Source organism: Jaculus jaculus, chromosome X, assembly GCF_020740685.1.
Source record: "Jaculus jaculus isolate mJacJac1 chromosome X, mJacJac1.mat.Y.cur, whole genome shotgun sequence".
Taxonomy (NCBI): domain Eukaryota; kingdom Metazoa; phylum Chordata; class Mammalia; order Rodentia; family Dipodidae; genus Jaculus; species Jaculus jaculus.
Window position 1 is genome coordinate 47,132,587 of NC_059125.1, and position 13,477 is coordinate 47,146,063.

At 43.2% G+C, this 13,477-nt stretch overlaps 1 protein-coding gene across 2 annotated transcripts in view; it reads right to left on the reverse strand.

Moving 5' to 3' along the window:
• Window positions 1-677: 677 nt before the first annotated feature.
• The window catches only part of Dipk2b (divergent protein kinase domain 2B), a 43,015-nt gene continuing 30,215 nt past the window's right edge, over window positions 678-13,477 (reverse strand). For both annotated transcript variants that reach the window (XM_004665777.2, XM_045140438.1), the window contains exons 3-5: window positions 7,250-7,423; window positions 3,903-4,191; window positions 678-2,309 (exon numbers count right to left, since the gene is read on the reverse strand). In XM_004665777.2, coding sequence (XP_004665834.1) covers window positions 1,969-2,309; window positions 3,903-4,191; window positions 7,250-7,423 — 804 coding nt within the window. In that variant the 3' untranslated portion in view covers window positions 678-1,968. The remainder of the gene's footprint in view (window positions 2,310-3,902; window positions 4,192-7,249; window positions 7,424-13,477) is intronic.

Here is a 13,477-nt window from a genome sequence, read left to right on the forward strand (position 1 = left end):
CAGCTGGAAGACAGCTGTTTGAAAGCTTCTCTCAGGCAGGCCAAGCCAGCTCTTGCATCAGCTTGGCACATCATCCTCATTGTCATGGGGCAATATCTCTGGAACAGTCAAGAGACAAGCCTGAAAGACGACCTAGTGTGATACAAAATAGGACATTTGGGGCCCATTTTCAATACGAATGAAGAGATTTGAATTGGATAGTGCAGGATGAGAATCCAAGGCTGACAGGGAAGGCAAGAGGGACATGGACTGTGAAAGTTCCAGAACTATCCCAACAAGTCACTCTTTCTCTCTGGGTTGCAGTTTCCTCATCTATATAATGAAGCCTGTTGAGCCAGGCATTCTGACACTCAAGGTGCTAATTTAGAGATAGAAGAAAGGTAGACTGAAAGGTCCCTGGGATAGAGGGCTGGCCAAGAGGCTGGCCAAAAGTCTAAAAGAGCCCTCTACTTTTGTTCAAGGAGATCATACATGGGGGTCCACATCTCATATAACTAAATAGTTAAAAGGTATAAAGCAGACTAATTGTTGAATAAAATATGTTCTATTAGCTGACCTTGAAAAGATATATTTTAAAAATTCATTCATTCATTCATTCAAAAGAGAGAGAGAGAGAGAGAGAGAGAGAGAGAAGCAAATAGAGAAAAAGAATGGGCATGCCAGGGCCTCTAGCCACTGAAAACGAACTCCAGATACATGAACCTCATGCATCTGGTTTTACTTGGGTACTTGGGAATCGAACCTGGGTCCTTTGACTTTACCAGCAAGTGCCTTAACCATAAGCCATTTCTCCAGCTCTGAAAAGATGTTTTATAATAACCTGTACATGCAAGTTTGAATGAAATTCTAGAACTCCTTAGAGTCACGCACTAAAGCACATGGCATCAAGAGAGCAGGTCCTGGAGGACTCCTGGCTGTGGCTATAATGAGAATGTTTTTCCACTCACAGTCTTCTCACTCCAGAGAGTCAAACTGACTAGGTGCCCCAGCTGATGTGCTCTGAAGTTTGTCTTTGCAGCTGGGCCATGGTCACATTTCCCACAGGTTTTGGCCAACTATTGAGTGCATCAGGGATACTAAAAGAGGTGTCTATTTGTAGGAGACACAAGGGCTCCTTCAGTGATTGGTTATGACTCAAGGATATCCCAACATCCTTTTTTCCATTACCCACGTTTTTCCTCTGGGGATCAGACTGCAGCATGATAGTCATTCTGACCTTCACCTGTTCCCTCCTTCTCACCTTTTCGCTAGGCATGTTCTCTAAGGAAATTCATGCAGTCCTGTCCTAACGTTTGCATTTCAGAGATCCTGAATGAACAGACTAGGTTCAGCTTGCTCCTTCTTTTCTTACCACTGGCTCCTTCCCACCATGAGGTGCCTCCTGTGTATGCATAGGGAGTCCCAGGTACCCAAAGAGGCTGGTACTAGTTGGTGTATCCCTTTTCCTGAATTCTCCTTACTCTACCTTATTGTGGTGGGGTGAACATGGACAGATACACAGGGAGCAGGATAGGAGCCCCTCATCTGATTCTAAAATTCCAGTGGCCCAAAGCCACCCATACCAGTTTCCTGACCCACATGGTTTTCTGACAAGCACTGCTTGAGGCTTATACATATTTCTGGAACATTCTTTGTGATCATTTGCACAGTGGGTTGTGAGCATATGGCTTGGGCCCTTCATATCTCTGTCTTCTTTTACCCTTGTGACAGTCTGAAGGAAATGGAGGTTCAAAGACATTGAGTGTTTACACCTGGGTCTTCAGATGTCCACCCCTGGACTTGCCATGAAGTCCCAGCCAGTGGAGCCAATCACGTAGTATCATTTTTCTCCCTAGTTCGAGTGTTCTCCAGTCCTTGGAAATAAATGTGCTAATAGTGGAGCTATTTCTTTCAATTTGGCAGCAACCCAGCCAAGAGAATTGAGGGTCATGTGTATTGTCCTTTCAGGCCAGCTAGCCTCTCAGTCCCTCAGAACCTGTCATTATACTTGCAGTCAGGGTAGCGGTAGGCAAATCTAGGGTCACAGGTTCTCAGAGGCCTCAAGATATCCTTTAGCCTACTGGCAGCCCTGAGAACTTCCTGGTCTGGGCTGGCATCCTGGCCACATTGGGCAATAGCAGAGTTTATCTCCTCTTGCACCAGGGAGGGGAACTTCCCCTGGAGAAGTTGAGGCAGCAACTGCTGACACACCAGCACCAGGCTCTGTTTCTCAGGGATGGTGTCACAGGAGGGCAGCTGGGCCTGGCAGCCAGAAACCAGGCAGCTGAAAATGTCTTTGTTCTCTCCTGTCCTGGAAGCTGCTTGGCTGCCTAGAAGAAAAGAAGAAAATATCAGACACTACAATCTATTCTCCTTGGAGGAAAGCACCACCAATTAGAATTGCTGGGTGAAGTGGCTTGGTCTCCTAGCATTTTCCTGTCACCAGAAGATTTAGGGTTAAACGACACAATGGCCCCTTCTGAGAACAGCATGGGAGGAACACTTTCTACTATTAATAGGTTAAGGCCTGAACATGGGAAACTCACTTATTTGAACCTGAAGTCAATGCATATTGTTAATTTCCCATCATTACTGAATTGGGAAACTCAAAAACTTATTAGGACCATTTTTTTTCCTCATTTAAAATGCAATATCAGTGGGGAAAAATAGATAATCCAGAATATGCATTCAGCAGGTTGGAATGGAATCTGCCTCATTTCTTCTAATTTGGTACTTTCGAATACAGGCATACCATGAAATGAGGAAGTGGGGTTTATTTTCTGTATCATTGTAATTTTTGTCAAAAAAAGGGTCAGAAATGACCAAAATTGGTCACCTTGAGAAATTTGGATCTTAAAAATGTTCTAGAATACTGGGTGAGCCTTTTGTACATGGTGAGAATTCTGATTCACACTTACACCTCAGTTTGTCCCAAGTGTTTTTAATTTTAAAATTTTATAAAAAGTAAATGTAGGGCTAGAGAGATAGCTCAGCAGTTAAGGTGCTTGCCTGCAAAGCCTAATGACCTGGGTTTGATTCCCCAGTGCCTATGTAAAGCCAGGTGCACAAAGTGGCATATGCATATGTAGTTCATTTGCAGTGGCTAGATGTCCTGGCACACCCATACACACACTCTCTCTGCTTGCAAATAAGGAAATAAAATACATTTTTTAAAGTAAATGTGCCATATGGATTGTAAAGCATAACAGTGCACAAGCCAGATATTTAAGTTTTAGACAAACTCTAAGAGGAAGGTTCTAAAACTGAGAGGATACAGTTTTAAAAGATACAGCACTGCCTTGCTGTGGTGGGTGGTTTCAATTAGATGTCCTTCATAAAATCACGTGTCCTGAATTCTTGGTCCCCAGCTGATGGCAATTTGAGAGGTGGATGCTTATGGGAGGAGATGTGTTGTTGGGGAAGGGCTTAGGGCTGTTATAGCCTAGCACCTAGCTTGCCAGTGCTTGGCTCACTCTCCTTCTGCATTTTTCCACCTGCTGTGGCATAGGTGATGTCCAGCCTCTGCTCATACCATGCTTTCTCCTATTATCACGAAGCTTCCTCTGAAGACTATAAGCCAAAATAAAAAGCTTTCCTCCCATCAGCTGCTTTTGGTCAGGTGCTTTATCCCAGCAACAAGGAGGTAGCTGCAACACCTGGGAGGGTGCATTGGGGCCAAGTCACCATGGACAGTACCTGTCATGGACAAGGTCAAGTTCACTTCCCCTTTGGAAGTGGAGGTGGAGCAGAATTTCAAATGACAGTGAGTGATGTTTTATTTTACATCTAATGTTACTCCAACTTTACTTGTTCTGTGACCCACAGAGTGGAAAGGCCCATCAATGTGACCCCAAGTCACCCCTCAGCTCCTGTCACCTGGACATCCCCCCTGACAGCTGCTTAGCCAGGCCCATGCTGCGTACCTTCCTGCTTGTCGATGACGCCCAGTGCGCTGGCATCCCGGATGAACAGATGCCCGTTGTTAAAGATGCCAAACATGCCTGCATCAATATGGGTGAAATAGAAGAAATAGTTTAAATCGTTGCTCCTCAGAGACTCTAGGACACTGAGGAGCTGGTAGGCGAGGTCAGCAGCCTGGTCTGGAGGTGCACTGTAGAATTCATGCAGTGGTCTGGTGCTGGTACTAATCAGGAATCTGCCACAGGAGCCTAGGTACTTGGGCAGCGGCCAGCCCTCCGCTCCGGGGAAGATCTGCCAAGCCGAAAGGAGCAGGCATTAGGAATGAGAGAGAAATATCTCATGGAGACAGCTTGCTTTCTGCAGCACACAGTAAAATCAGACTTTTACCAGCATCCGCCTTCTGAAAACACAACAGCAAAGTGTCTCTCCATCCTTTTAGACCTCTTGGAACATGACAAGGTTCCTTCCTGTTTCAGCTTTTTGTATTCTATTATTGATGGAAGGAATGGGGAAGTAGGCTGCTTTCATTTTGGTGCAGTGGATGGTGTGTATTTCTCCAAGTGGGATTTAAGAATGCTAGCGGACCTGCAGCAATTTTTCAATGTTATCAGGGCTCCAGGAGAATATGTTTCAGAGTTGTTTCACTGAAAAAAAAGTTACAACTTTACAATTGCGCTCATATCACTGTTTAGGAAGAAGCTATGGGAAAAACAATAAAGGATTAGCTTCGGGGTGATTGAAAGAAAAATCATTTAAAAAATAACAGTTTGGGCTGGAGAAATGTCTCTCAGTAAAGTGTTTGCTGTGCAAGCATGACGCCTTGAGTTGGGATCCTCAGCATCCACGTAAATGCTGGGCGTGGCAGTGTGCACCTATCATCCTGGCATTGGGGAGACAAACAAGGAGCATCCTGTGCTATGTTGACTAACTGGACTAGCTGAATCAGTGATCCCAGATTCAGTGAAAAAATAATATGGAGAGCAATTGAGGAAGACACTTGCTGTTGATTTCTGGCCACCACATGCCTGTACCCATGTGCATACAAGAATGTATACACACATGCATGCACAACACACACACACACACACACACACACACACACACACACACATACACACACACACACACACACCAATGCAAACAGAGCCTGTAGTTCTAGCTGCTTTGGAGGCTTAGGCAAGAGGATTGAGGCAAGCCTGGACAACAGACCCCATCCAATAAACACATATACGCAAACACAGTGTACAGGTACCTGGCTCTGGGATAGGCCAAGAATCATGAAGGTGTCCTTGGGTAACTCAGGATTGGCAACCTCTATACTGGCCCTAAGTCTTTGTCTTCTAGACCTGGATGAATCTGCCTGAGTGAGATAACTACATACTCAGATGTTTCTCCTCTGACTCAAACCTTCTAGACCAACACCAGTCTAGTGAAGCATAGCCGGGCTTGTCTTCTTGTAAGAGTTCCCAATTTGTAGATTTGTGAAATGAAAAATTAGTGCGGTGGGGGGAGGGAGGAATCCTGGCTGGGTTTTTCTTGACCATTTGTTTTTTTAATTTATTTTAAGAAATTTCAAGCATCCTTTCCATTTATTAAAGTAGTTATATCCAGAATAGCATTTCTTTAAACTGTGGGAGGAACTAATAAAAACTATAAATACTCAACACGTTTCCTCTTACTTTTCTTCTTAAGAAAACAGTTGGGTTGAGGTGTGGCTCAGTACTTTCCTAGCACAAAGAAGGCCCTGGGTTCCGTCCCCAGCACTACAAACAAAACAAACTAAAAGTGGACTTCAAAGTCATCCCCCTCTCTAATAATTTTCTGTGGCCTTTCACCCCTTTTAAATAATGTTACAAAAATTTCTTCTGTGTATTTCCCCTGGCCAGAAGGGCCTTTCATACTAGGTGTCCTGGAGGGACAGGCTGAGGCCAACCATTCTTGTCTAAAAGTCCATCCTCAAAGTCACTACTGGGTTCCATAGTAGAGTCCTGGGTTGAGTGGAGCCAGGCCTGGGGTAACCAGGGTCTGCTACATTGCAGGTACTCAATAAATGACTGTTTTCTTCACGTATTCAACCGTTGTACTGTCAGCTAATATTTATGAAGTGTTTTGGGCTACTTTCTTCTCCATCTGAATCCATTTCTTTTCTTCCTCCTTCCCCCCTTTCCCTTCCCTCCCTCCCCCTCTTTATTCTTTCTATTCTATTCTTTTTTGCTTGTTTGTTTTTTTGAGATAGGGTCTCACTGTGGTCCAGGCTGACCTGGAATTAACTGTGTAGTCTCAGGGTGGCATCAAACTCATGGCAAGCCTCCTACCTCTGCCTTCCGAGTGCTGGGATTAAAGGCGTGCGCCACCACGCCCGGCTCTATTCTACTCTTTTCTTTCTTTACCTCCCTCCCTTCCTTTCTTCCTTCCCTCTCTCTCTTTTGCCTTCTTTTTTTGAGACAGAATCACATTGTGGAGCCCAGGCTGAATTTGAACACATTATGCAGCCCAGGCTAGCCTTGAATTTATGGTGCTCATCTGGCCTCAGTCTCTCAAGTGCTGGGATTATAAGCACAACCATTAAGTCTAGCTCCCACCTACATCTTCTCTCCCTCCTCCTCCTATCTTCTTCCTTCTTTCTTCCCCTCCCCTCCTCTCCTCTCTTCCTCTCCTCCTTCTTTCCTCTTCCCTTTCATCATTCTTTCTGCTCCTCTGTTCCTTCCCTTTTTCTCTTTCTTCTCTCCTTCCTCTCTCCTCCTCTTCATTCGGTCCCTGAACCTCCTTTCCACTTCCTAATGTCTTTTTTTGCCCACTGTGACTCTCATGTCCTGATCTGTTGGTTATGGAATTGGGCTCCACATGATCCCTGGATATTTGTCTCTAGCAAGAGCCAGCATACCTGTCTTTTTGACTACTGTATCCCCAGGTCCTAATGCACCCTCATTCATTTCACTTCTCCCCTACTGATGGACATTTGCATTACTTCCATCTTTTTTCTCCTTTCCAAACATAGCTGCAGACACACTTTTGGTTGGCTATTTCCCCATCTCCCGAGCTTGCTCAAATCTTACTGACCTTTGAGGCGCAAACCCAAGTTGCCCTTCTTCCCAAAGCAGTGAAGGCTGCTATTGTCCCCACCCCTTTGCACCCGCAGCCTTGCACTGTCGCACTCCTTTTCTCCAGAGCAGCCACAGCGCTTTCACACTGCAAGAATCATCAAATAGTTACCGAATGCTGCCATGGTACTGAGCAGTTGGGCGCCCTTAGACACACAGTAAGATGGGGAGAGAGCGCAACCCAGGGCTGTCTCCTGGGATTTGAGGTGGTACTACAACTTGGAGAGCTGACAGGGGTTGTCGAGTACCTGTAGAAGGATGGGGTGTGCATTGACAGCCAACGTGTAGAGGAGACGCAGCCTGTCACGGTCGGTGAAGTGGTCCATGAAGATGCTGCCGGCATCGGCCACTTCAGCATAGCGCCTGACCACACGATCCAAGAGTCGCTGCGAAGGACAGCGCAGGAGGGGGCTGGGCAGGCCCTGTAGACATGTAAGAGAAATCCCAGGCGGGGAGAGGTACTAAGCACTTGTAGGGGGGGACAGTCAGGCCCTGCAAATGTAATGTTTTGTTTTTATTTACAGATGATTAAAATTACATTGTGTTGTATATACTATATATTTTTAATCTATTCATCTGTTGATCAATATCTAGGCTGATTGCACATCTTGGCTATTCATGAACAGTGCAACTATAAACATGGATATATAGATGTCTGAGTGTCTCTGGAGTATATCAACTTAGAGACTGGGTGTATATCCAAGAGAGGTCTAGTTGGTTCATATGGTAGTTTTATTTGTTAGGAACTTGTAACAATGATTTCATAGAAGCTGTTTTCACAAGCAATGAGTAAGGGTTCCTTTTTTCCCATATCCTCATCAGCATTTGTTGTGGTTTATTTTTCTTGGTGATAGCCATTCTGACTGAGGTAAAATGGAATCTCAAAGCAGTTTCAATTTGTGTTTCCCTGATGTCCAAGAGCATTAAATACCTTTGCAGCATGTACTGGCCATTTGTATTTCTTCTTTGAAGAATTGTCTAATTCATTAGCCCATTTATTGACTGGATGATTTGACTTTTGGTAATTTTTTAAAATGTTATTACTTTTTGCATATGTGTACAGTGTGTGTATGTATGTATGTTCATATGTGTGTAGCCACACACATGTGTACATGTGTGTGGAGGCCAGCAGACAACCCCCAGTGCCATCCTATTTTGTCAAAAATCCCATGTTTGACACAGGCTTTCTCATTGGCCTGGAATAGCCAACTAGGTTAGACTAGTTGTCCAGTGAGTTCAGTGATCTACCTGGCTTCACTTCCCCAGTACTGGTATTACAATTTGTGCACCACCCTGTCCAGCATTTATAAGGGTACTAGGAGTTGAACTCAGGTCCTCATGCATTCAAGGCTTTGCTTCCTGAGTTATCCCCCATACCCCAGTGATTAAGATTTGAAATGTTAATCTTCTGTCAGATGTATAGCTGACAAATATTTTCTTCCATTCTGTAGGTTTTTCTCTACACTCTCTTGTTTCTTTTGTGTGCAAAAGCTCTTTAATGTCATGCAACTCCATTTGTCAATTTTTGGGACTATTATGCTAGTAGAGATTTTTTTCGTCAAGTGCTTGCCTATGTCTATCTTGAAATATTCTCTCTATGTTTTCCTGTAGCATTTTCAAAGCTTCAGACCTTATATTCACCATTTTGAATTAATTTTTATTCAAGGTGAGAGATATGAATCCAATTTCTTCTACCTGTACAACTCAAGTTTTCCTAGGAGCATTTAATTCTTTTGTTTATTTTTATTTATTTATTTGAGAGCGACAGACAGAAAGAGAGAGGGGCAGAGAGAGGAAAGAGAGAGAGAGAGAGAGAGAGAGAGAGAGAGAGAGAGAGAGAGAGAGAGAGGGAGAATGGGCCTGCCAGGGCCTCCAGCCACTGCAAATGAACTCCAGACGCGTGCGCCCCCTTGTGCATCTGGCTAACATGGGTCCTGGGGAATCGAGCCTCAAACTGAGGTCCTTAGGCTTCATAGGCAAGCGCTTAGCCACTAAGCCATCTCTCCAGCCCCCTATGAGCATTTAAAGAGATTAGTTGTTTAGCCTTTTTTGTTTTTATTTTTTGAGGTAGGGTCTCACTGTAGTCCAGTCTGACCTGGAATTCACTATGTAGTCTCAGGCTGGCCTTGCACTTACAGTGACCCTCATATCTCCACCTCCTGAGTGCTGGGATTAAAGAAGTGCACTACCATGCCTGGCTTATTCAGTTTTGATGGTAAACTAAAAACACTTGTTGGTGGCTTACCCTTCAATCCTCTGACAATTGCCATTATTTCCTGGAAGGTTTTGACTGGTAAATGTTACTGTTGAAAGGGTGCACTGTAATAAGGTTTATCTAAGAAACCAGACAACCTCCAAAACTGGTGAATAACCAATCAGTGGCATCTGCCTGTAGTTCCAGATATGGGAGAGGCTGAAGGAGAGGATCATTTGAGATCCGGCACTGGAGGCCAGCCTGGGCAACACAGTGAGACCTTGTCTCTTAAATAGATAGGAAGGTAGGTAGGTAGGTAGATATAGACAGACAAACAGATAGATGATAGAAAGATAGGGATAGATAGATAGATAGATAGATAGATAGATAGATAGATAGATAGATAGATACCAGTGAATAATTCTCTCAGAAGAGAATCACTGAAGCTTGGTGAAGAGCTGGCATTATTGTCCACTAATGTCAACATGTCAGCTTCTTTGAAAGTTTGAAGCTTTTCTCCACACAGCAAGGACAGCTTAAAAATAGAGTCAGGAGTGCTAGATACACAAACATTCAACACCTTGGGCCTTTGTGTAACCACATTATGCTCAAGCTCATGTCCAATATTAATTTTCTAACATGGGTCTAAATGACTTTTATTGATGTCTAAAAGCAAATATTCAAAAGGCAGATTGATCACTACTGAACATATTTGAATATTCGCTTCGATGGAAATATATTTGAAGAAAAGAACACCAATTGCTCTAAGAAAGAAAATCCTAGATTAGAAGTACAGCTTTTCACTCTGAGATGATAAGTCAATGTTTCTCAGTAGGGGGAAAGTTGGTAAAGCGCTTGCCTAGCATGCACAAAACCCTGGGTTCTGTCCTTGGCACCTTATAAACTGACCATAGTGGTACATGCCTGTAACCCAAGCTGTCAGGAGATGGAGGTAGGCAGATCAAGAGTTCAAGGTCATTTTTTTGGCTACAAAGTGAGTTCAAGGCTAGTCTGGGCTATATGAGTCCCTATGTCAAAAAACAAAACAAAACATCTCACCCTCTCCAACTATATTGAGAAAACTGGAGAAATGTCAAATGAATTTTTTAATTAACTCTTTTAAAAATATTTTATTTTTATTTATTTATTTGAGAGAGAAAAAGGGAGAGAGAGAGAGAGAATATGGGGGCATCAGGGCCTCTAACTACCACCTTGTGCATCTGGCTTACGTGGGTCCTACAGGGTCGAAGTTGGGTCCTTTGGCTTTGCAAGCAAGCGCTTTAGTTGCTGAACTATCTCTCCAGCCCTTAAACAAACTTTTACTTTGAGTGACTTTAACTATTCTTAAACTCTCCTCACTCAATAGGATGAAGAGAAAGTTCGAAGGCTAATAAGTCTACTTTCTGGTCATACACTAGAACACCCTTTACATCATTTAGTTGTTGAATATGCTTATGAAACACAGCTGAGGTTAATCATGTGTCACAGCTAATCAATGTGCCATAATTAGAACAATGACAATAACTGCCTCAATTGTTATGAGTAATTGAACCAAAAAAAAAATACTGAATATTTCTTTAAGCTTCATTGTATTCAAGCCCATGAAAACTCTTGTCTTGTTTTTTATTAAGAACATCTCACAGTTCTATTCCTACTCTAATTGAAAGGTTTTCTCCTTTTACTAACGTCCTTTTTGATTGTTTTTTTTCTCTGAAATGCAGATACAATAGGAGGTGCTTTGGTATGTTAAATTCCACTGTGTAAGTATCTGCCACCACTTGGATAATTTAAAAGTTTAGAAATCCAAAAATGTCCTTGTAATTCTCACTCCTGTGACTTTACAGGTAGAATGCACTTTCCTAGCTCACTCTTACAGGTACTAGAGGAGGAAAGGAATGCTGTAAGGTAAATAGTGTCTCACTCAGTTCAGTTTTGCTTTGAAATTTGTAAGGCATGGTAGGTTTGTGATGGGTCCCTTCCCAGTAGTCCAGATTCTCTGAAACTAAGTCAGCTGCAAAGCATGGAAGTGGGGAAGGGAATGAGCCCCGGGGCAATGTCGAATTTGGAGTTTGTCGTGTGTCATGCCGGAGTGGATAGCATAACCAGGAAGGTTGGATAAATGCAAAAATGATATTAGATTAAAACCTAGACAGACTTGATGGTATGAGACAAATAATAGTAAGTGTTTTCCTTGCATCAGAAGTCATGTCTCCTCACAGAGCTAGTTTCTCTGTACGACAGGCTCTCTCAGTTGCGGTGACACTTTTACCTTGGGCAGGGTGTCTATTCGTTTAGCGTCTTGATGTTTTACAGAGATTCTGGGTTGAGCCATGATAGAATGTTCTCTTCCAAGCAGATGAGATGACAGTAGTTCTGTTTGGGTTGCTGGAAAGAGTTCCCAGGGGAGGATTAATGAAGAGCTACCTGAAGGTTCCATTGTCTTGACTCAACCAGGTTTTTGGCATGTTTCTGTGACTCACCTCTCCAACACCATTACCAACTTCCCTTTACTAAAGCTTGTATTCCACTGACCTGAGGAGGGTTCTCTGCCTGGATAGATGGACAGCTTTCACCTCAAACCTCAAAGGTTAAAAAAAGAAAGGCTTTCTCAACCATCTGGAAATCATTACAAGCATGTCCTTTATAATCAAGCAGTATGGGTTCAAACCCCAGCTCTGTTACTTAACAACTACATGGCCTGGGGTAAGTTCTTTATCTATGTCTTATGTATAACTGAGGGTTATAATGAAGGGGGATGATGTGACATCTTTTTTTTGTTTGTTTGTTTTTGTTTTTTGAGGTCGGGTCTCACTCTAGCTCAGGCTGACCTGGAATTCACTATGTAGTCTCAGGGTGGCCTTGAACTCACAGCAATCCTCTTACCTCTGCCTCCCAAGTATTGGGATTAAAGGCATGCACCACCACACCTGGCCCACTTATCTTATTTTTTAAAAAAATATAATATTTATTTATTTGCAAGCAGAGAGAAAGAGATAGAAAAAAGGCAGAGAGAATGGGCCTCCAGCCACCACAAATGAACTCCAGATGCAAGTGCCTCTTTGTGCATCTGGCTTTAAGTGGGTACTGAGGAATTGAATCCATCTCAATAGGTTTTGCAGGCAGCACCTTAACTGCTGAGCCATCTCTCCAGCCCTGCATATGGCATTTATGTGGGTACTGGGGAATCAAAGTCAGGTCCTTAGGCTTTCAAGGCAAGTACCTTAACCAGTGAGCCATCTCTCTAACCCCATGAATTATCTTCTTAACCAGGATAGGTATTGAGGCTAAAGTAGGTGATTTTAATAATTAAGTCAACCCAGAGCACTGGGTTTTCCTCAGGCCAACCTAGATAGCTACCCTTTTAAAAATTAAGGCACCTCCTCAACCTTTAGTTTGATGACAATGCAAACAGTAACTAATACTACCTGATGTTTATTCTGTCCTGATATATATTTCTGTGTTAATACTCACACTATCATGTGGGCAGGCATGTGGGCATTCTAGCCCACAATAAGGATTCTCATGCTGGGAATATTGAGTAACTGGAATATTCAGGTGGTCATGACACAGACTTCCATAAAGTAGCAAAGGTGAGATAGGAATGGCTCTCATGACAGAAGTGAACTGCAGAGGGTGCTTGCAACTTCCTAGTTTCTGAAGGGTGTGGATGAATATACCTCAGCAAACTAACTGTATTACTTAATTTTCTTTCTGCTGTGACAAAGTATCTGACAAAAGCAACTTATGGAGGAAGAGTTTATTTTGGCTCATGATTTGAAGGCACAGTCTAGTTTGGCAAGGAAGATGTGGAGGGGCAGGAACATGAGACAGCAGTATCCATAGTCAGGAAGCCGAGAGAGATGAATGCTGATGCTCAGGTTACTTTCTGCTTTTTTCCTTTCTGTGTAGCCCAAGACTCTAGTCCATAATACAGTGCCACTCACATTTAGGGTGTGTCTTGTTCCAACAAAGTTGACAATCAAGACCAACTATTCCATCACTCCCCCTTTTTAATCTTAATTCTGAGCACATTTTTGAACCTGCAAGTAATCTAATCTTTTTTCAAATGTCTTAAACTTTTATTTATGAAAGAGAGAAGGGGGGGGGGGAGATTGGGCACATCAGGCCATTCAGCCACTGTAAATGAACTCCAGATGCATGCACCACCTTGGGCATCTGGCTTATGTCGTGAGTCCTGGGGAATGAACCCATTTCCTTTGCCATTGCGGGCAAGTGCCTTAACTGCTAAGCCATCTCTCCAGCCCAAGTAACCTAATCTTAA